This window comes from Plecotus auritus, assembly GCF_963455305.1.
Source record: "Plecotus auritus genome assembly, chromosome: 9".
Classification (NCBI taxonomy): domain Eukaryota; kingdom Metazoa; phylum Chordata; class Mammalia; order Chiroptera; family Vespertilionidae; genus Plecotus; species Plecotus auritus.
Window position 1 is genome coordinate 137,192,323 of NC_137783.1, and position 23,867 is coordinate 137,216,189.

Sequence of the window (23,867 nt, forward strand, 5' to 3'; positions counted from 1 at the left end):
GAAATCCACTTAGAGCTAACAAAAACAATTTACAATAAACATACAATTGTGTATGCTAATATGCATCTTTATACTTACTTTTAAATGACCATCTCCATTATATTCCCAGTGTACTAGACATTCTTAAACAGAGCCTGCACTATGAACACCATATTCAGCTACAAGTTGTCACCAAGAAAACAAGAGTATAAAGCAAACCTATAAGGTCATTGGATCAGCCAACAACCATTAAAAAGTAAAGAATATCAATATATGACCCAGCAGTTATCAGCTTATCTTAGAGTCAAAACCGGAGAGACAATAAAATGGAATGAGTAAAAACACCAGTTCCAATACACAAAACAGAAATAGACTCTTAGATATAGAGAATGAACTGAGGGTTGCCAGATAGGAGGGGAGCTGGGGACTGAGTGAAAAAGGCAAAGGGATTAAGAGGTACAAACTGGCAGTTATATAATAGTCATGGGAATGTAAAGTATAGCATAGGGAATACAGTCAATAATGTTGTAATAACGCCCTAGCTGGATGGGTAGAGCATTGGCCCAAGGACTGAAGGGTCCAAAGTTCGATTCCAGTCAAGGGCAGGTAACTCAGTTGCAGGTTTGATCCTTCGCCTGCAGAGGCGACCAATCAATGTGTCTCTCTCACATTGATGCTTCTCTCTTTCTGGCTCTCCCTCTCCTTCCCACTCTCAAAAAAGAAAGAAAGAAAGAAAGAAAGAAAGAAAGAAAGAAAGAAAGAAAGAAAGAAAGAAAGAAAGAAAGAAAGGAAGGAAGGAAGGAAGGAAGGAAGGAAGGAAGGAAGGAAGGAAGGAAGGAAGGAAGGAAGGAAGAAACCTCAAAGGCTATAATGCGATCATATCAAAATAATATTAATAATGTTGTAATAACTATGTATGGTGCCAGCTGCGGGATCACTTCATAAGTTACATCAATGTCTAACCACTGTGCCCTAGCTGGTTGGCTCAGTGGATACAGTGTCAGTCTGCAGACTGAAGGGTCCCAGGTTCAATTCTGGTCCAGGGTACATGCCTGGTTTGCAAGCTGAATCCCTAGTAGGAGGCATGCAGGAAGCAGCTAGTCAATGATTCTCTCTCATCATTGATGTTTCTATCTCTCTCTCCCGCTCCCTTTCTCTCTTAAATCAATTAAAAAATATATTTAAAAGTAATAATAATAATAAAGAAATATCTAATCACTATGTAGTACAAAAATAAAATAATATTGAATGTCAATTGTGATCAAAAAATTTTTTTTAATTTCAAAAATAAAAGAAGAACATCAGTTCCAGATTAGTACAGACATAGGTTCAAATCCAGGCTCTTCTACTTAGTTATATTGGGATGGAAAAGTTACTTAAACTTCTCAAAGATGCTAATTCTACTTCTGTAACTGGGTAAAATAACAATGCAAGGGTTCCTATGAGAATCAGATAAGGCAATACACATAAAAACCATTGATGCAATTAGAAGCACAAGAGAAAAATCACAATAGTGAGAACAGGCTCCTAAAGACATTGACACAACCAGAAATGACAATTGATATTTCCTCTTAATTCCTGCTTTACCATGACCAAGGCTGATAAGTATTTTTAACTCATCCTCTTATTTATTTACAAGTATAAAATATTTTTGGTAACAGTGTAGATGTGGTATTGTTTCAATGTGCAACACTTTTCAGTGACCTTAATAATCCCTGAATAAATTATTGTGGCCCTCAGACCCAATTTTTCTCAGGTAGCTTCACTGAACAAAGAAAACCCAGTAGGGTGAGGAAGTAGAGAGGAAGACCAAGGCTCTATATTAATCTAATAAGTAATTCGTAGGCTCCCCACTTCCCTTATCTGGGGAGTTTCTAAGAGTAATACCCATTTAGAATTAAAACGTTTCTTAGATATAAACAAATCAACCCCCTCTTTTTTCAGATAAAAGGGATTTCCAAAGTTTGTGTTAAAACTTTGACAAAAGAGCCCTAGACCATTTGGCTCACTGGATAGAGCATTGGCCTGTGGACCAAAGGGTCCCGGGTTTGATTCCAGTCAAGGACATGTACTGGTTGAATATCTCACATCGATATTTCTCTCTGTTTTTCCCTCCCTCTTCCACTCTCTCTAAAAATCAATAAATAATATCCTCAGTGAGGATTTAAAAATAATACTAATAAACTTTGACAAAAGAGAATACAATATATCCTCACAGTTTATCATAACAAAATTCATGATTTTAAGTAATTTAAAAGGTAACTATCCTAAATGTAATGTGTTGCCTGGACTGAACCTTAGAACAGAAAAGAGACAGTAGTAGAAAAATTAGTGACATCTAAATATGATGTTTCATAAAAAGTAATATATCAATATTCATTTAATTGTTTTGACAAATATACTTATGGTAATGTAAGATGATATTACTAGAGGAAAACTAAGTGAGGAGTGTACAGGAACTCTTTACTGTCTTGGAAACTTTTCTATTAATCTAAAATTTTGCCAAAATGAAATTTTAATTAAAAATAATACAACAATTGCTTAGTTTCTGCCTTTGAAAAGCTAGCAATTACAGCCTCATCATTTACTAGCCATGTGTCATTGGAGAAGCCACTGAGCCTCAGCATCCTCTCCCATCAAACAGATATAACAACCCTTGTTCAAGCTGCCTGGCCCACAAGAGTCAAATCAAACAATTATGAGTGTGCTTTACAACATATAATTCAAAAAGACTATGTGAAATATTAATAGTAGCATTATTTTAAAACAGTGTCTACACATACACAAAGAACTGGAAACTTGAATCCATGATAAAGATAAAATGTTTTAAAATCACGCTTTTTTAAATTATACTAGAGGCCCAGTGCATGAAAATTCATGCACTGGAGGGGGGTCCCTCAGCCCGGCCTGCCCCCTCTCACGGGAGCCCTCAGGGGCAGGAGGCGACCCGGCGATCAGGGGAAGGCGATGCCCCCCTCACACCTCTACTGCTGCCACTGCCGGCAGCGCAAGCCTCGGCCGGCCCTGGTTACCTGAGCCTCGGGTGGCCCTGGGCAGCTGGGGGGCTGAGGGGACTGGGAGACTCTGGAGGCATGTGCGCAGAGTAGCCGGACCTGCCTGGGAGTGGGCCTGGCCATGGCGAGCCTGCTGCCCCAGCGGGATGAGGGGACTGAGCACCACCATCTTGTGACTGTGGGCACTGCCATCTTTGTGAGGGCATGACAGTCAATTAGAATAGTCCCTCTTTATTAGATAGGATTAATTCTAAAATTGCAATTAAACTACTTCATGTAATCCTTTTGGAAATATTTTAGCAAATATTTTCAGGATCGGAAACATGTCTCTATTCCTTTTTCTAGAACCCAACACTAAAAAATTATTCTAAAAGTGAAATGAGGTATTGTCATTTTATAATGGAAGATGATGCATGTATTTTATGATAGTAAAAGTTTAGAAATATCTACAACGTTCAATAATAGGAAGATGTTTATGTAAATCAGACTACTACAAATTAAGATGCTGTGAATAAAATACTATAAATGATAGGACATAGATGGTAAAACACATTTATAATATATTAGATGAGAAAAAATTATAATAATGCTGTTTATTTGCAAAACATTTTAATATAATTTTAAAATCTAGAAAAGAATATATGAAAATAGACTTATTTTCAATATGTATCTTGATATGATTATGAGTCAACATTAAAAATCAAGGTTAGAACCCACAACACCATATTTTCCTTTATTAAAACAGTTTTTTTTAGAAGGAATATGGGCTTTGAGGATAATTTTATTATCTCCAGTATAACTAATTTTCATAAGTGTAACCAACAAGCTAACATAACATAAACTTTTGTCCTAAAAATTGTAAACTAATGTAAATCTTTCATAAATAGCCATATCATTGGCCCAGCCCCTGCCATCCTTTATACTCATTTTGATATCCATTTGAAATTCATATACTCTTAGGGCTCGGCTCGGCTCTTGGGGATAGCTCAGCCCTTCCGGATTAGGCTCCTCTCTTCAGGGCTGGCTCAGGCCTTTGGGACCAGGCTCAGCATTTCGGGGCTAGGCTGGGCTCTTCAGAACTAGGGCCAGCCCTTCGGACTGGGCTCGCTCTTTGGGATTAGGTTCGGCTCTTAGTGGTAGGCTCGGCTATTCAGGACTAGTCTCTGCTCTTCAGAACTATTCCAGCCCTTCCGGTTAGGCTGGGCTCTTCGGAATTAGGGTCAGTCCTTGGGGACTAGCTTGGGCTCTTTAGGGCTTTGTTGGGATCTTTGGAGCTAGACTCAGGTCTTGAGGATCTGAGATTCGCATCTAAGGCTCCACGGCTAGGCAGGCTTGAGGCTAGCATCAGTCTTTAATAATGTCACACTGCACATTGATACATCACAGGCTTTTTGCTTCTGTTGGCAGTAGCAAATTACAATGAGTCTACTCTAAAGGGTCTGCGCCCCAGACTGGCCTGCAGGGAAAGACACTCATTCTAACCAACCCCCCACCCACACCCCATTCCTTCTGCATCCCATCATGAGCCTGTTCCCATACACTAAAAGGTTACAGGTTTGATTCCCAGTCAGGGCACTTGTGGAAAGCAACCAATCGATGTTTCCTCCTCACATCTCTCTCTCTCTCTCTCTCTCTCTCTCTCTCTCTCTCTCTCTCTCTCTCTTTCTCTCTCTCTCTCTCTTTCTCTCTCTCTCTCTCTCTCTCTCTCTCTTTCTCTCTCTCTCTCAAACATATCCTCGAGTAAGGATTAAAAAATAATAATAATAAGATATTTTCATCCTCCAAGCAACCATTTTTATCTACTTGGAGGAGATAATGTCCCCATTTCAAATGCATGCGTTAGAATAACCTACTTATTTTTTAAAAGGGAGATAATGTAGTTATTTAAACTTAGACCTAACTAAAATTCTATCTGTGTGCTAAACAACTACACAAATCTATATCCTATTCTTCTCTTCTAAATCACCCAATTAATAAAAAGATTTTCATAATACTCATTGCTAACAAAATCATATTTTCCATTGATTTGTTTATTGCCCATCTATTCCTCATTGGATTTAAGCTCCAGACAAAATATAACCCTTGTTTATATTATTTCCTATTGTGTACCCAGCTCCCAGAACTCCCTGGCACATTATAGGCAATAAACAGTATTTTTCAGTAAAGGAAATAAGTCAAAATTTCTTAAACTTAATTGATCAAGGAGCCATTTTGTAAGTAATAAGTATGTACTAATACAATATTAACACTATAGTGCTAATCAATATTAACACTATGCGATAACAGTGGGAAAAGTCCTATCAAGACAACATTGAGCTCTTCAAGGTGTTATCCTCAATCATGCCCAAGAAGTATCAGTCTTCTCAGTGATCAAGTTGCTTATTTTTTTCTCAAAACATCTCTCACTTACATGTCACCTTCTTTAAAATTCAACCATTTGAACTTCTTTTCTTGAGCTCATTACATCCCACATTTTATGAGGCCCATCAAGGGAAATACATCTATGGAAATGAGATCATCAGATGACTTTTCCCTAACATGAGAGGAATTAAGACAGTGCAAGTAACCTAGGAAGCAGAGGTCAAGGGAGAGCTGAAAGGAATAATGTGGCCCCCAAAATAAGGAGTGAAAGACTCAAGGACAATCTTCAAAATGTGGCCAGTGATCAGTTCTGTGTTTTGATATGTTCACATCATGCTAGCAAGGACTATTGTTTAGTGGGAAGAATAGAGGAGGCAGAGTCTAAAAGAATGACTTTATTGCTTAGTTTTATTGAGGCTCACTTTTTTTCTGTATAAAATAAAGACCTATCTAATAAAAGTTGTTTCTTCATTAAGAGAGTGAAAGTATGTTTGCCTCATAGTTGGCCTTGAGCAATAGTTAGCTCACTCCCCTCACTTAATGCTTTCACTGAGTAAAAAGTCAAAATTATACACCAATAATGAACTATCAGAAAAAGAAACTAAGAAAGCAATTCCATTTACTGTTGCCAACAACAACAACATAATAAAGTACCTAGGAATAAATTTAACCAAGGAGGTAAAAGACTTATACTTGGAAAACTATAAGACATTGAAAAAAGCAATTGAGGAAGATGCAAATAAGTAGAAACATATATCATGTTCATGGATTGGAATAACTGACATAATTAAAATGTCCATACTACCAAAAGTTATCTATAGATTCAACACAATTCCTACTAAAATACCAATGACATATTTCACAGATCTAATACAAATATTCCAAAAATTTATATGAAACAAAAGAAGACCCCAAATAGCCTTAGCAATCTTGAGAAAGAAGAACAAAGTTAGATGTGTCACAATATCTGATATGAAACTATATTACAAGGCCATTGTAATCAAAACAGCCTGATATTGGCATAAGAACAAGCATATAGATTAATGGAACAGAACAGAGAGCCCAGAAGTAAACCAAGGCATGTATGGTCAATTAATATTGTCTAGGCTTTTTGCTGGGTGCTTTTGATAACTTTTAATGTACTTTACTGAGGCCTCAATGCTCATGTACATAGATCCAGGATATGAAATGGAAAGAACAGTGATAAATCCCTAAATTGATGATTCTAGAGTATTTTTCTCCAGAGTCTCACTGTTACTTTTCTAAAGTCTTCGTACATGTGTTACTTGAATGAAATTGGCTTTTCCATAGGACTTTGATCTCAGAACTTCTTTTATTTATTTATTTATTCATTTATTCATTTTTGTTGTTGTTGTTAATCCTCACCTGAGGATATTTTTTTCCATTGATTTTTAGGGAGAGGAGGAAAGGGGAGAGAAAGAGAGAGAAACATCAATCTGACAAAGATACATCAATTGGTTGCCTCCCGCAAGTGCCCCAACTAGGGCCAGGGATTGAACCTGCAACTCAGGAACATGCCCTTAACCAGGAATAGAAGTGGTGACCCTTCAGTGCCAGGGCCGACACTCTAACTACTTAGCAACACCTGCCAGGGCAGGAATTCTTTTATTTTTGCTTAGCTTCTTAGATGGAATATATGGGGAAGAGGACAGTTGATGAGTGAGAGAATCACTGCTGATTTTTTTCCCTTTTTTGGCACTATGTATCTACCAAAAGCAAAAAGAAATACCCCCCCCTTTTTTTCTATCAATGCTCTGCAAAATTTGTTAATTTTCTTTCATAATTTACAATAGATAAAAGCCTCCCTATTTATATACATCATCATGTTCTTGACATTTGAACATCCTAAGTTACTCTCCTCTTCAACAAACTCCTCATGGCATTTTTCACCTCTGTGTTTCTCACTGTGTAAATGATAGGATTAAACATGGGAGTGAGGATTGCAAAAAACACAGTCACCAACTTGTCCACAGGGTAGGTGACCACAGGACGCATGTAGGTGAATATGCAAGGCACAAAAAAGAGTACAACTACGGTAAAGTGGGAGCCACATGTAGAGAGGGCTTTGCGCCGTCCTTCAGAGCCGTGGGATTTCAGGGAGCACAGGATGACTATGTAGGACATGAGCAGCATGGAAAAAATAAGCAAGCACATGGCCCCACTGTTGGCTGCCACTACCATTCCGAGCCTATAGGTGTCGCTGCAGGCAAGTTTCAGCAGTGGAAAGAGATCGCACATGAAGTGGTCAATGACGTTGGCACCACAGAAGGGCAAGTTGACCATGAATAGAATCTGCACAGTGGCGTGCAGTATCCCCCCGAGCCATGCCACCATGACCAGGAGGCGGCAGAGCCCCTGCCGCATGATGGTCATGTAGTGAAGGGGCTTGCAGATGGCCACATAGCGGTCATAGGCCATGACGATAAGGAGAATGATCTCTGATCCTCCCAGGAAGTGTTCCACAAAGAGCTGAGTCAGGCAGCTACCCAAAGAGATGGTTCTCCTCTGGTACAGCAGATCCATGATCATTTTGGGGGTGGTGACAGAGGTGTAGGAGGCATCTATGAAAGACAAGTAAGTGAGGAAGAAGTACATAGGAGCTGAAAGTGTAGGGCTGAGGGAGATGGTAATGACAATAAACAGATTGGCCAGCACGGTAAATAGGAAAATGAACAGAAAGACAATGATGAGTATTTTCTGCAAGTGTGGATTCTGCGTGAGTCCCAAGAGAATAAATTCAGTCACATTGTTGGTACGTGTAAGGCGATCCATTCATAAATTACCTACAAAGAGATAAAGAATGATGCCTATTAATCTTCATAGGACAGAAACAGGGTAGTTACTGTTATGGTGGAGCATGCCCTTGGCACCCCTCACCCTACTAATTGTTTCAGTTCTTTCTCACTTCCTCCATAATGCTTTCTCTCTTCAGACACCTAGTACCTGTCACCTAAAAAGTATCTATAGGGCAACATTGGATGTGTAATTTACTGAGAAAATAATGGGCTCTATACGTGCAATCTGGATTCTCCTCTGGTTCCAACTCAATGTGATTTTGCTAAGTCAGTTCAGTGCCCCATGCTTCTCAGTCTTCCTCTATGTCTGTGAACTTACAAATTGTAACTCTCAGGTGTATTTCACAAGCTGTAAAGTGCTGCACATAAGTAAAGAATTATTTTCTCTTTTAGAATTTATATTTGAACCCAAAGTTCTAACTATAGGGGAAAAAATAGGGTCAATAAGCATCTTATCACAAACAGGCAGTTTGGTGGAATGTATAAATGGCTGGAAGATACACCCTCCCTGGTATCAGAAATTACACATATACTATTCATGTGTGTTTTCGCATTGTGCCTGTATAGTGCCTGGCATAATTTCTGCCTGGCATGATACCTATTGGATGATGAACAGATGCTTGGTAAATTGCCACCTTCTTTCTTCTCCACATGTAAGAATATGCATGCTCCCTGAGCACAGAAACCTAGGAATTCAAGGGCTCCCATTCCCTGCTCTGTTTACCATTGCTCTCTACTTTATGAGAAACCTAAATAAGCGTTCTAAAGAAAGCTGCAGTCCAGCTTAACAGTTTCTGGTTCATTTCATAAAGTAAGAATGAAAATATTGCCTCTGGGAAGGAGTATATCCCTGTGTCATTTTACCTTCAAGATAATTATAGTGTTTGCTAATTAAATTTTTATTCTTTAAAACTCTGTTTACATATAATTTTAACATAGTCACATTCAATATATTTGTGGCTTCAGTAGACTTGGAAAAAAAATCCCTTGGATAGGTGTTCAATATATAGGATCTATCAGCAAAAAAAAAGCCCTTATTTTCAAAGTAAAAAACAAACAACAAAAAACAGAAATTTAACACAAAGAATAGAAATAGTCTGCTGGCTAAGACGAAGTATTATATGTACATATACACTCACAAGCATATAAAATCTATTATTTACTGTAAATACCTAATACACTTTTACTCATTCAACAAATATTTATTAGACAGTTACTATTACATATCAATGTATGTTCATTTGTTCACACATAAAAGTGTCCCTGTCACATGCCTTTGGTAATCCCTCCCAACATTTCATTACCAAACAGCAGCAGAATATCCATCCATTATATGAATGATTCTCCATACTCCTTTAAGCTTCTGTCATATGCATTCTCATGCTTTATTCTCCCATCCTCCCATAACACCCATCACCCCTCATCCCTGGTCACAGGAAGATATACCATTACTAATTGAACGAGGAAATCTGGGAACATAAATTTCCCAAAAGAAAGAAAGTAGAAAATATAATAAAATGTGCTCTGCAAGTATATATACATATATATATACACATATATATGTATATATACATACACATATATATATAAATATATATATATATGCAGATGCCCAAGATGGCGTAGCACTGGACCAAGTTCATTCACCCACTGATTTATTTGCTTTATGTCCATATATATATTCCTTTCCTTTTAAAGGGAAATGGATAAAGAGCCTTATTTTTTTTAATTACCCAAAATGAAAATCTTATACATATGTGAAACAAAGTACAGTAGCCTCATTGAATTCCCTTATTCTGAGATGGACTCCCCAACAGATCAGAAAAGAGTATAGTGCACATAGTAAAAATAGATATAATTAATAAAAGTGATTTAGAAATAACTATGAAGAAATAGAAATTACTGTCTCTTTTTTATTTACTCTTACAATATTCTTTCTATGAATAAACCCTAAAAGAAAGTATTTTAAAGAGAAAAATCATTCAGTACAAATATGTTCAACACAATTATTAAGAGCTATAGAAAATTAGAAACTGCATGGAACATCCAACATTAGAGAAAGAATAAGTAAAATATAGTACATCTCTTTGAATATTGTATAGTTTTCAAAAGACATGTTTTTAATTGTGCAATATCATAGGAAAATTCCTAGGTTGTAACATTAAGTGGGGAAAATTTTAGGTGAAATTTTGAATATATGATGTGATTCTAAGTAACTTAAATATATATCAATTTTTAAAAAATATTTTTAGTTCTAAATTGGTCATATTGTACTTACTTATATCTTTCCTGATGCCTGACATGCTGAAAAATATATTTAAACCTCATATTTGGTGAGGATAGGGGTGAGTATATGATTTCTAAGATCCATTTAAACCTGAAATTCTATAATTATGTGATTTTCGGGTGGGGAGGCAGAATCTCACCTATGAACTTGTCTGGCATAGCTCTGTGGCCAGGGCGTCAGGTAGCTGCTAGATCACCAAGAAAGAAGGAAAGATGTAAGCTTAACAATGCCAACTAGCTCAGCTACAGTAAGTGTCTCTGTTGACTTAATAATGACCTTTGGAGAAGACCTTCCTCTTGAGCCTCATAGGAGTGCTACCACACATCCTGTTTGTAGGCAAATTCTGTGACGTTTTAAGTGATGGCTAATTGGACCTCATGGGTATTTCACCATCACTAGCAGATCTTGCCAACAACCCAATTATTTTACATAACTTAAGTGACCTTTGAGAACTTTGATAGCATTCACCTTTAATGTGTATCACCATAGATGAAATAAGGCAATCCAATATTTTTTTAACCCAATGTTTTCTCTTTTGCAAACATGGTTGCTTTGGTCTCTGGCTTGCCCTTGCATTGATATCATCTAAACATTTTGGAGAATTAATAAAGAAGCTATCAATTTATGGTAAAGATTCCTTTATTAACTTTTGGTCGAGAATATGTTTGTATATTTTCAGAAAACAACTCCAAGACCATGTGGATTCCTGCAACAGAGAGGAATTGACAGGACTGCTCCAGCCATGAAGACAGCAGCTGTGCGTCGCTGCAGGTTACCCAGGACCAAACCAGAGAGGGTCAGACCTGCATTACCACCATTTGTCCACCATACAGAACTGAAATATCATTGCTGACATGTACACATAAGGAACTGTTTGACATTGAAATTGGGACTCAAAAGAACTGTTGGCCCAGAAAGAAACTCACTACAGTCTGATTCATTTGCCTCTCAGCATAACCATTATTGCTTGTCTCATTTTCGGTTCTTATAAGTGTATTTCTAGTATCACATGATCTCACTCATCTAGGGGAAATAATGAACAACATAAACTGATGAACAAAAATAGACCCGGAGACAGGGAAGCATCGATCAGACTGTCAAATCTCAGAGGGAAGGTAGGGAAGGGTGGGGGTAAGGGGGAGAGATCAACCAAAGGACTTGTATGCATGCATAGAAGCCTAACCAGTGGTCACGGACAACAGGGGGGTGGGGGCATGCGTGGGGAGGGGTTTGGGATGGGAATAGGGGGATGAGGACAAATATGTGATACCTTAATCAATAAAGAAATTAATTTTTAAAAAAGAAGCTATCAAATAAGGTATAGTTGTAGTATTATCACAACCAGGTAAAATCCACTTGTTCCTTTTATAAAAATTACTCCCTTATTTCTCAGAACCCTTTATTTGTTCATTTATCCACTGATTTATTTGCTTTATGTCCAAACCTCCATTGATTTCCCTGCTAATTCAATAACTACTTCTCTTTTAAAAAACATATTTTATTGATTTTAGAGACGGAGAGAGAGAGAAACATCAATAATGAGAGAATCATTGATTGGCTGCCTCCCATATGCCCCACACTGGGGATTGAGCCTGCAACCTGGGCATATGCCTTGACCAGGAATTAAACCGTGACCTCCTGGTTCATAGGTTGACGCTCAACTACTAAGCCACAGAGGCTGGGCTCAATAATCATTTCTTAAGCCTCTAATTTGTGGGAGGGGCTGGAATGGGTTCTCCAAGGAAGGATGCAGAGATATTGGCCTGCTCTCAAAGACCTCCTTGTATATGATATGAACAACCAACATTCTAAGGAAAAAGAGAAGATTTTAACAGTGTCAGAGAGATGCTCTCAAAGTATGTAGAGAGGCCACATAACCAAATGCAGATGCCCAGGATGGTGTAGCACTGCACCATGTCCTTGGTACCGGCATGCTGACTTAGGCACTTCAACATTTTGCATGGAAGATAAAATGAACACAGAGATTAGTATTCTAAATGCCTAATCTTGAAAGAGCCACCTGAGTTTCCTATCACTGTTGGAAGCAAAAGACTATCTCTGTGTAAAGAGATCAAGACTTTGGAAGCAATGAGGCTCCAATTACTTTCTATGTTTTATCAAGTAAGATCATCGCCACACTTGGAGAGAGAGAGCTCCTTTAGGTTTGATTGCTCTCAAATGTGATGCCAGAAGCCACAACTTCTACCAATAACCATATTTACAGAAAATCAGAAATGCATTCATTATGTAAAATTAAACAATTTATTCCCAAAATGTTTAACAGTTATTGTACTTTTTTAAAGTGTACCCAGAGAGTTAATTTAATGTAGACAGACTCTGGGGCTCACTGTGATACAAGTGACTTAAATCTGCATTTCAACCATTGGGGGAGCATAATTTATCTAGAGGTACAGAATGGGATTCAACAATTTTATTTTTCAGTCCAAAATTTGATCATAATATACAAAATCAACCATATGCTACCAACGTAGTGTGAAATTAACAAAGTTAATTTCTATAGATTTAGCCTCAGCTATGAATACATGCTTAAATTTTTACTTTTTTATTAAATTTATTGGGATGACATTGGTTAATAAAATTATATAGTTTTCAAGTGCACATTTCTATAATATAATCATCTGAATATTGCACTGTATACCCACCATCCAAAGTCAAATCTTCTCTCATCACCATGAGCTCTCTTTATCCTTTACTCTCCCCCACCCCCCTTCTTCCTGCTCAGTATGGTTACCACCATACTGTTATCTGTGTCTATGAGGTTTTTATTCGTTTGTTTTTCATTTGTTCATTTGTTGCTTTCAGTTTTATATCCCACATATGAGTAGAATCATATATGGTTCTTAACTTTTTCTGTTTGACTTTTTTCACTAGCATGCTCTGAAATTTTAAAGTAATTAATTTGGCCAACACATTTATTTTTACTGTTATATTATCAATTTTTTAACTATCTGAATTTTTCCTTTTTAAATTTTACTCTCCTGGACTAAAAGGGACCAAGTTTTAAGAGGTCATATTTCTATGTAGCATGGAGGTACCATATTCCACAAACAAGAACCTAAAATAAAGCAAAACAAACCAAATAAAAATGTTGTCCACTAAAGAATCTTATGGGATTAATTCTCTTATGCAATTCTCTTGCTCTCTAAGGGCTATAACATATTCCACTTAGATAAAGATTAATATATATGACTGTTTCAAAATAATTAGGCTGAATAACTCAAAGGAAATAATTTCTTTAAATGTAACCACTGATAATGAAAGTATTCCTTGATTCTGTGAAAGAATAAACATCATGTTCTGTATGAGGGACACAGTCCACTTCCAACTAAGGCCACATAGTTACTCCAAACTTTCCTCATGGCATTTTTCATTTCTGCATTTCTCAGGGTATAGATTATGGGGTTCAACATGGGAGTTATGAAAGTTAGAACCACAGTCATGGATTTATCAATGGGAAAGGTGGAATTGGGCCTTGCATACAGGAAGATACAAGGGACAAAGAATAAAATGACCACGGTTATATGGGATGCACAGGTGTAGAAGGCTTTGCGTTTTCCTTCCAAACCATGTGTCTTAAGGGAGTGTAATATGACCCCATAGGAAATTAAGAGAAAGAAGAAGGTGACAGTGCAGATTGCTCCTCCGTTAGCTATCATAGAAAGTCCAGCGAGGTAGGTATTGGTGCAAGCGAGTTTCAATAAGGGATACACATCACACACAAAGTTGTCAATGACATTGGGGCCACAGAAAGGGAGCTGATAAATAAAGAGAAATTGAACCAACGAGTGAAGAAAGCCTCCAGTCCAGGCCATCAACAGCATGAGCACACAAACTCGCCGATTCATGATGATCAAATAATGAAGAGGTTTGCATATGGCTACATATCGGTCATAGGCCATCACCACCAGAAGAATGACTTCAGCACCAGCAAAGAAATGATCTATAAAGACTTGAGTCATACAAGCCTGGAAGGAAATAGTTTTTTTCTCATAGAGCAAGTCTACAATCATTTTGGGAGCAATGGCAGTAGAATAGACAGTATCTATAAATGACAAGTAAGCCAAGAAAAAGTACATGGGGGAACCCAGCGATGGGCTGGACATGATGGTCACCATGATAAGCAGATTGCCCATTACTGTCACAATGTAGATGAGTAAGAATGCAACAAATAGAACTTTTTGCCCCTCAGGGCTTTGTGTGAGCCCCAGGAGAATAAACTCAGTCACATTGTTCCTACTTCCCATGTGTTCTTCTGAAGATGTGGACCTCAGGTGTCAGAGGCTGCAAAGAAAAGGACCAATAATGAATTTAAGAGGATCACAAGCTTTATGTCAAAAAATGGAATGCCTTATTCAACAATTTTTGTTCCACGGGGCCTCACACAGGGTAACTCTTTAGAAAATGAGAGTTTGGAGTCTCCTCCCACAATTATTCCATTCATTTTCACTTCAACTACATTTCATTTCTTGCTTCAACTACGATGATGAGAATTCAGAATTCTAACTTGCAGGCAAATGTGCATGGGCATATCAGTGAGATGATCTAATGAACAATGGGAAAGTTGCTTTCTTCAGAATATTTCTCACAAAGACTGAATTTATGACATCATATTTCATGTCCTGTTTCCATGAATGCTTCTTGACATTCTGAGATCTTCCATGAAAACAATCTCATCTCTAATAACTTTACTTATGTACTTACATAAAGTAATACCTAGTATTGGAGCATAAAATTATAGGCTGACATTTAGATAACTGCCTTTCTGAGTTACTTTACTTTTCACGGCAGTGAAAGAACCAGGCACATCATGAGTGCTTATCAAATGTTTATTAAACTTCATTTTATTACACTGAATTTTAAAACTCATAAAAGAGCAATATTCAATATAAGTATTAAATTATTGCCAACCAAGAAAGTATAATGAAAGCAATGTTGTTGTTGTTTTTTTTGAGAACACACTCGCCACACACACACACACACACACACACACACACACACACACACAAACTGAATTGACATTTATTATAACGTAGGTTATTGGAGGAGGAAAATGGATAATACAAATCTAAGTGCATGGCTACTACATTGACATTTTTCTTTATAAAATTATTTATAATTTATTATCTCTAACCACAGCTCAATTCAGAGATTTTAGGTAGAATCATGGTATAGTAGAAATAATTCTATGCTAAAAATCTGGAAATACTATTTGATTTTGCTCAGTCATCTTGGAAAAATCATGTCCTACTCTTTCCAGATGTATGCATTTCTGAATTCTTGTCATTGACACTTTTATCCTAAAAGACATGCTAACACTTTTGCTAGTTGACCATCTTTATATTAATCAGATGAATTAGTAGATGTTAAAGGTTATTTGATTATTGAAGTAGTTATTTTGTTCATATTGCTAGTTCTTGGTTATCTAAGTCTGTGTGGAATATAATGCATTTATTCTCATTGAGGAAAATAAATCACTTGCTGGGCCTTTCAAATATGATCCAGAGCCAATTTTCTTGTAATGTGTGCAACTTCGTTTTGGCAGAATTATTTTAAGTGTGCTCTGCTTCAGTGTCTACATTTGCAGACTATTTGTGAAGGGCAGGAGATTATTCTAGGAGATTTTGCTTCTGGGCAAGCCAATTTGTATTCAAATATCAGAAGGAGAATAAAAGTGTAGAAAAGAGAAAATAAGAGATAACTCAGAAAAGACAGGTAGAAACCAGCGAAGACCATAAACTGAATGAAATATGCTTTGAAATTGGTAAATGATTTGGTTTGAGGAGGCCTGAATGAGTTCAGAGTAGAGGAATATCAGGTTTCCTGAGCTGTCAGTCCAGAGGTGAATTGGAGCATAACTTAGCATCAGTATCACAGCTGCCTCAAGGAATCTTCATATTTTCGAATCAAAGAAAAAGGAAAAAATCAAATTCTAAACTTTAAGATATATTAGTAAGAGACTAGCTGCCTAAAGGTATTCCATCTTCAGAGCTTCTTGAAGTTCATTGCATATAATTAAATAACTTATCACAGTAATGAAGCTATAGCTGCATTGGTAATGGAAAATAAGTACTCACAGTTCATAGGAGTTGTCTGAGCATCCAGGAGATCAACTTCCAGTAGAAGGGTCTGACACCTTCACCTGTTGAGTACTTATAACACTTACTTGTTTAGAGCTGTGCTTCCCAGTCATCTGTTGGGTCTGTCAGGATAGTAAACATATCTTATTAGTAACTGTATCTACAGAACCTTTGATTGTCCCTTACACACTTTAAGCAATCAATAAACATTTGACTATCGACAATGTTCTTATGAGCATGTAATTAACATTCTAAACCATTGAAAGCTATTAATTTGTTCAGAATGATATAAAATTCTATGCTTTATCAATGTTGTATTTTATTAAATATACATGTATCTGCTTCAAACATTTGTGAGATTCTTCAAATCTCTTAACATTTTCAATGAGAACAAATAAATCATTAAGGAATGCTCAACAATGTAAATCCATGATAACTATCCCACAATGACAATTAAAACAAGGTAAGTAGATCTATACTATGCCAAATTCAACAACATAAGGCAGAAAAAATGAACCACTTACATGCTATGCAAGGCATAAAATACTGGGAAGCACTTTCAACCAGCAAGATATTAAAAAATGTAGATTCTGAAATTTTGAGTTTCAGTCCAGATCTTTTTAAAACATAGGATCACAACCCATGCCTAAATGTTTCTATTTAACTGTCTGAGATCTGTTTCCCAATTAAGAAATAGGTTTTTTAAATGATTGAGCAAGTGACCAAAAAAATGATGCAACAAAAATGTTGAGGTCCTATTAAACACCTACTCAGCTTATCAGATTTTTAATAAATATCTATTTTAATGAAATATCACATTTTCCAAGTCAATTTCTTCATAGTAAAAGGGGGAAAACTACCTATAAAGCCTGAGTGTGGCTGAACAGACTTTAGGGGCAAATAAAGAACAACACTCTGAGAGGGTAAATTACTCAATATCATCTGTATAATGAGACTTATAATAGCATCTAACATGTAGGATGGTTTTAAGGATTAAATAGCACAACACAAAGCTCTCTGAAGAAATGGATAGTAGTGATAAATGCACAACAATGTGCTATGTCTATTTTACAAAACAAAAAAATACCCACAGAAATAAAATACCCACACAGAACCAGAACATTTAAAGATACTAATACAAGATGACAATTATAAAGAGCTACAGTAATCCTTACAATCAGCAATATATTAAAATACAAAACATATAATGGTTGGATTCTCCACATAAAGCAATCTACATAATTATTGCGAAGACCATACATGTCCACTTATATTGTTGCGTTATTTATGTTATGCTATGTGTTCTCTCCATTTCAGCATGCATTTAAACATCTCTAATACAAAATATTGGAGAAAATTATTATCATTGTATTTGTTCCATAATAGTTTACAAAATGGATAAAGTGCGTGCACTTTCTTATTCTGGAGCTTCTGTCATAAAACATTTGAGATCAAATGGTAAAACCTGCTTCTTTAAAATATACATAATTCATTCAAAGTAAGTCCATCTATCCCTATTCTCAGAGCAGTGAAGAGCGTTTGTGAATATGTTACCTGAGTTTTCTCTTTCCCCTTTTGTTCCCTGTTTCAAATCCAGGCTTCTGCAATTCTGTCTTTGGTTCTGGAAGGTGAAGTTTAGTGTGATGCAGGTAAGTCAGGATTGCCACCACATCAACCCAGGTGTGACTGCAGAGAACAGATCGGGGTATGCCTCGTCATTGCAGCTGGAAATGCTTGTCACATCCAGATATAGCTCTCTTTGCCTGTACAAAGTATGACCGTCTTCTTCAGCTTTCATAAAGATTTTACCATTTGGGTTATGGCATTATCCAAAGCTTGGCTTTAAGAAGACACATTTGATATCATGGATGAATCACCATACTTGAAAGTTGTCATTGAGAATATGTATTAATAATCAAATTTAAAACCTAATTATTATGTTTAACTGACCAAATAAATTTACCAAACTTTTAATAGCATATTTAGTCAATAATGCAGAGAGCTAGATATTCAAAGAAATGGGTTTGTTTTTAATATTTTTAAAATAGCCATATGACTGTTTTAATATGGTTCATGTCTAGCAAAGTAATCGCTTTTATTTTACATCTTGACAGTAGCATTAATACCCAAGGAGAAATCTCCTCCCAGTAAAGGAAGATATGACTAAGCACTTAATCAACAATGAATAACAAATCACTTTACTGAGTTGTTAAAACAGTTTGTCCCCAAGGCTGTTTGTTCAAAAATAAATTCACTGAGGAATTGTGCTCTAGAGAACTGAGACCTTCTGCATGATTCTTCCAGTGCATTCTATGTTTTCAGAGGCTTCTCCTGGCCATTCACCACAGGGAATTAAGTGAAAAAATAGCAATAGAACATCAAAGAGCAAATCACTTATTAATAACAAAATAATAAGATTGCATGAACAGCCTTTAAACACCCAGGAACCTGAACCAGAGAGGGAGGAGCTTTGACATCATTATGTACTGGTTCCTCTGACTGGATAATCACAGTGACCTATCTTCAACTTCACTGATTCCTTTTTCTATTTGCTCAGATCTGCAGTTGAGCCACCTTAGTGATTTTTTTTCCAATTATTGTACTTTCAACTCCAGAATTTATTTTTGTTCTTTTTCATAATTTTCATCTGTTTATTGATATAAATCATTTAGTGTTGAGACAATGTTTTATAGTTCTTTAACTCCTGAGGCATGGTTTTCTTTAGTTCTTTGAATATTTTAACATAACTAGTCTTTGTCACTGATCTGACAAGTTTCCCAATTACTTGGAAGCATTTGACAAAATAAAATGATGACATGGAGGCAACCAATCATGTTTCTTCCACATGGATGTTTCTCTCTCCCCTCTCTTCTCTCTTCTCTTTCTCTCTCTCTCTTTCCCTTACTCTTCTCTCTAAAAATCAATAAATATAACCTCAACTGAGGATTTTAAAAAATTCTTTAATCTTGCAAGCTCTTTGTAAATAGTTTTCAATTGTTCCTTTGAGGAGTGATATCTGTTCCTTTCAGGATAGTGATATACAGGTGGAGATTATCTTTTTTAATGAATACATTTTTTATGGGGAAACACTGAAGGCATCCCCATTAATGCTAAGAGTGAGTCAAGGTGTCCTTTATTCACAATTATTATACCACTTTTTCCTCTATTAAGTGACATAATAATATAAAAATGAGAAATACGATATGAAATATTTGAAAGATATTAAAAAGCAAAATCATTAATGAAATCATTATCACTCAGCAGTAGTCTAAAAGAGTTAACTGAATCTTAAAGACCTAAATAAATAGAGATTTTTCCTGTTCTCGGATAGGATGATTCAATGTGATAAAGATATCAATTCTTCTCTAATTAGTTAGACATTTAATATACTGTCTTCAAAATCTTAGTAAGTTTCTAAGATCTCCAAAATTATTCTAATACTTATATGGAAAAGAATTTTTTTAAACAGAATTTATTGTTTTTAATAAGACTATTGTGCGGTAGGCCTCTTATCAGATATCAAAATATACTTACATGACCTAAAATAATGTGGTATTGGCTTGGGAATAATTAACCAATCAAAGGAAAATAGTCTAGAAACAGATACACAAGTATTTGAACTTTAAATAGAGTAAATATGACATTAGATTAGGAAATTAGGTTGGTATATAAGGTAAGGAATATAAAACTCTAATCTCTACAACTTGAGGATACATACACGTGTAGTTAAACAATTTTTAACTATGATTAACAAAAATTTCAGCATAGGGATTACCTCTGGAAAGAGGCAGAGGAATGGTATGCCCGGGTAATTTTAATATCGATCATATTCTAGGTAGGAGGCTACAAAATCTAGAAATAAATTGCATATATTATTGGTATGCATGAAAAAATACATAATAAAATTTTAAAATATTTTTATTGATTTTAAAGAGAGGGGATGGGAGAGGGAAAGAGAGAGAAACATCAATCAACTGCCCCCTGCTCAGCCCCTACTTGGGACCAAGCCTGCAATCCAGGCATGTCCCCTGACTGGGAATCGAACTGGCAACCTTTTGGTGCATGGGACAACACTCATCCAATTGAGGCACACCAGCCAGGGCAAGTAAAATTTTAAAATAAGAAAATGTCTTTTTTTTTAGTTAGAAAAGAAAACTCTTACAAAACATAGATGATATTCCTATAATACAGTGAAAGCAATTCCATCTTCTTCCTAGTTCATGATGTTCCAGTATGGGTTACAATTGAGAAAAAAAAAACTGGTTGTTGTTGTTTTTTATATAAAATTTAAAAACAAAATTTTTATACCAAAATAATCTTTATTAAGTCTATAATTTAAATTATTTAAGTTGAATACAATTTTTAAGGAACACATTGCTGTGCAAAATAATACATTTCTCTACCCAATCTTCAGTATCATTAAGACAAAATAACTTTTATGTACTCTTTGAAGAATGGCAAAAATGCACATAATATTTGATTAGGAAAGGCATGAAAATATGTTTATGACTTGAATGAAAATGGTTCTCTATCCTCTAATCAAGAACTAGAATCTGTTTTCATTGTCGGTCATCCCGCACAGGTTCATGTCAACCTATGAACAGCTCTAATATCCCATCTAACAAAACTGCTCACTGATGGTGTCTTTAACCAAATATGGGACCATCTCCCATCTAAACATCCTGAACTTCAAATGCATAGACATCAACCTAAAGAACAGAAGTAATCTTTTTTAATATATTTTTTATTTATTTCAGAGAGGAAGGGAGAGGGAAAGATAGAAACATCAATGATACAGAGTGGATCCAGAGACATAAAAAGCATGGAACAGAGTGAGGGATCTCAGAGGGAAGGTGGAGAGGGTGGATGAGTGGGAAGTAATCAACCAAAGACCCTGTATGCATATATGCATAACCCCTGGACACAGACAGTAGGGTGGTAAGGGCCTGGGGTGGGGTTTGGGGGTTGGTTGGAGGGGATCGATGGCGGAAAATGGGGGACATATATAACACTTTCAACAATAAATATTTTTTTAAAAAAAGAAAAGAAACATCAATGACAGAAAGAAGCATTGATCGGCTACCTCCTACACATACACACACACACCCCACAAGGGATCAAGCCCCCAACCTGGGCATGTGCTCTGACTGGGAATCAAACCATGACCTCCTGGTTCATAGGTGGACTCTCAACCACTGAGCCACACTGGTCAGGCTGAAAGTAATCTTAAAGATAAAATGCATAAGGCAGCTACAGAAAGCTGCTATGTGGATAGGATAACAAATGTTAACTGTTTGACCCCAGAAATTTGTTCTAAACATTAGATGAATTGTTTTCTCATTATTTAGGGTAAAAGCAAATTTCCAAAGGTAGCTTATTTTTCAATTTTCAAAGGAAAAAAAAAGCCTCTTTCTTCTAAAGTCCCATTTTAAGGTAAATAAAAAGTTACAAGGTGAACTTAGTGTACCTTTCCTTGTATAGGACAAATACCTGTGCCTTTTATTCAACCTGCAGAATTTCTCTATTAGATTGATTCTAACCTCAAAGGACAACTTATTCTACCTTTTTATGCCTTTGTGTAAATGAAGAAAAGCATCCCTAGAAACCCATTGAGTTGACTAAGTATCCATTGTTACAATGGACTGCCTGTTTGTGCTTCAGAATTAGTAACAAATGCATTCAGTATGAGTGACACATGCTCATTCTATCTATAGTTCACTTTTTATGCCAGAGCTTTTTCACAGCATGTTTCATTTCTGAATTTCTCAAAGTGTATATTAAAGGATTCAACATGGGAGTGACAACAGTATAGACCACAGCTATGGATTTATCAATGGGGAAGTTCAAAACAGGTCTAACATACTGGAAAATACAGGGAACGAAAAAGAGGACAACCACCGTGATGTGGGAACTGCAGGTAGACAGGGCTTTGCGCCTCCCTTCCTCACTGTGAGCTTTAAGGGAATTCAGGATGACTCCGTAGGAGACTAATAGAAAAATAAAGATGACCATACAGATAGTTCCGCCATTGGCAACCACAGTGAAGCCTACAACATAGGTGTCAGTGCAGGCAAGTTCCAACAGAGGGTACACGTCACAGATGAAGTGGTCAATGATATTGGGGCCACAAAAGGGGAGGCTGTACACAAAGAGGAGTTGGACCAAAGAATGCACAAAACCTCCAACCCCAGCCACCACCAACAACAGAATGCAAACCTGTCTATTCATGATGGTTATGTAGTGCAATGGCTTACAGATGGCCACATAGCGATCATAGGCCAACACCACCAGAAGAAAGACTTCAGCACCTCCAAATAAGTGTTCCAGAAAGAGCTGTCCCATGCAAGCTGAGAAGGAAATTGTCTTATGACAACGGAGTAAGTCTATGATCAATTTGGGTGAAATGGCAGTGGAATAAGCCGCATCCATGAGTGACAGATAGGCAAGGAAGAAGTACATGGGGGAGGCCAGAGAGGGGCTGGCAAGAACAGTCACCACAATGAGCAGGTTGCCCACCATTGTCATAATGTAGATGAGTAAAAATATGGCAAATAATGCTTTTTGGCCCTCTAGATCCTGAGTGAGGCCCAGGAAAACAAATTCTGTCACATTGTTACTATGTCCCATTTAGTCTTCTCTAAAGCCTGTTTCAGTGATGAGAGGTCAGGAGAATGGGACCTGTAATTAAATTGTGAACACAACTATGAATACATTATGTTTTGAAGTACATCTTCATTATTATACCTTTACAGAGGTTTACATACAATAAACGTTTAGTAAATATCTATGAATTCTTCTTCCCATAACACATTATACCTTCCCTTGACAATTCTATTTCTCCACAGATGATTTTGTTTGGGCTACAAGTAAGAGGTTCCATCTCTAAGTGGCTTGTTTATAGAAAAGAGCATCAAAGGCCCAACAGTCAGTCATTCATTTAATAGAGCCTATTTAAACTGTCAGTCCTGGGCACAGAGGCAGCAATGACTTACTGTCTAGTGGTGATTAAAAAAAAAAAACAACTCTGAACATATTGGCATAGCATCAGTCTTCCAAGTTTATAGTATTTTTGGTGAGTACCTTTATAATATGATCTATTTCACACCAAAAATAATGCCTCTTTTGGAATAACTCACTAATACGATGATAATCCACTATTAGATATTCAGTCCTTTGTGTCTCAAAGGATGTTCAGTCTTCATGGATCGCTCATTAAATTTCAAGAGACTGGACTTTGCACTGTATCAAACTACAAAATTCTTTAAGCACATTGTTCTCTATAGCAATTACTTGGTTTGACTCTGCCTGTTGG

At 36.5% G+C, this 23,867-nt stretch overlaps 3 protein-coding genes across 3 annotated transcripts; all 3 read right to left on the reverse strand.

Annotated features, from left to right (window-relative positions):
• Positions 1-7,220: 7,220 nt before the first annotated feature.
• Positions 7,221-8,147, reverse strand: LOC308258042 (olfactory receptor 4C3D-like; the record flags this gene model as incomplete). The annotated part of the gene is made up of 1 exon (XM_080688271.1): positions 7,221-8,147. The coding sequence occupies one exon, from the start codon at positions 8,145-8,147 to the stop codon at positions 7,221-7,223; it is 927 nt and encodes a 308-aa protein (XP_080544397.1).
• A 5,621-nt stretch (positions 8,148-13,768) lies between these two features.
• LOC308233768 (olfactory receptor 4A15-like) lies at positions 13,769-14,722 on the reverse strand (the record flags this gene model as incomplete). The annotated part of the gene is made up of 1 exon (XM_080640713.1): positions 13,769-14,722. One exon carries the CDS (start codon positions 14,720-14,722, stop codon positions 13,769-13,771), a length of 954 nt encoding a protein of 317 aa, XP_080496839.1.
• Positions 14,723-22,270: 7,548 nt separating this feature from the next.
• LOC308258059 (olfactory receptor 4A16-like) lies at positions 22,271-23,182 on the reverse strand (the record flags this gene model as incomplete). Its single annotated transcript, XM_080688309.1, has 1 exon — positions 22,271-23,182. One exon carries the CDS (start codon positions 23,180-23,182, stop codon positions 22,271-22,273), a length of 912 nt encoding a protein of 303 aa, XP_080544435.1.
• Positions 23,183-23,867: the final 685 nt, after the last annotated feature.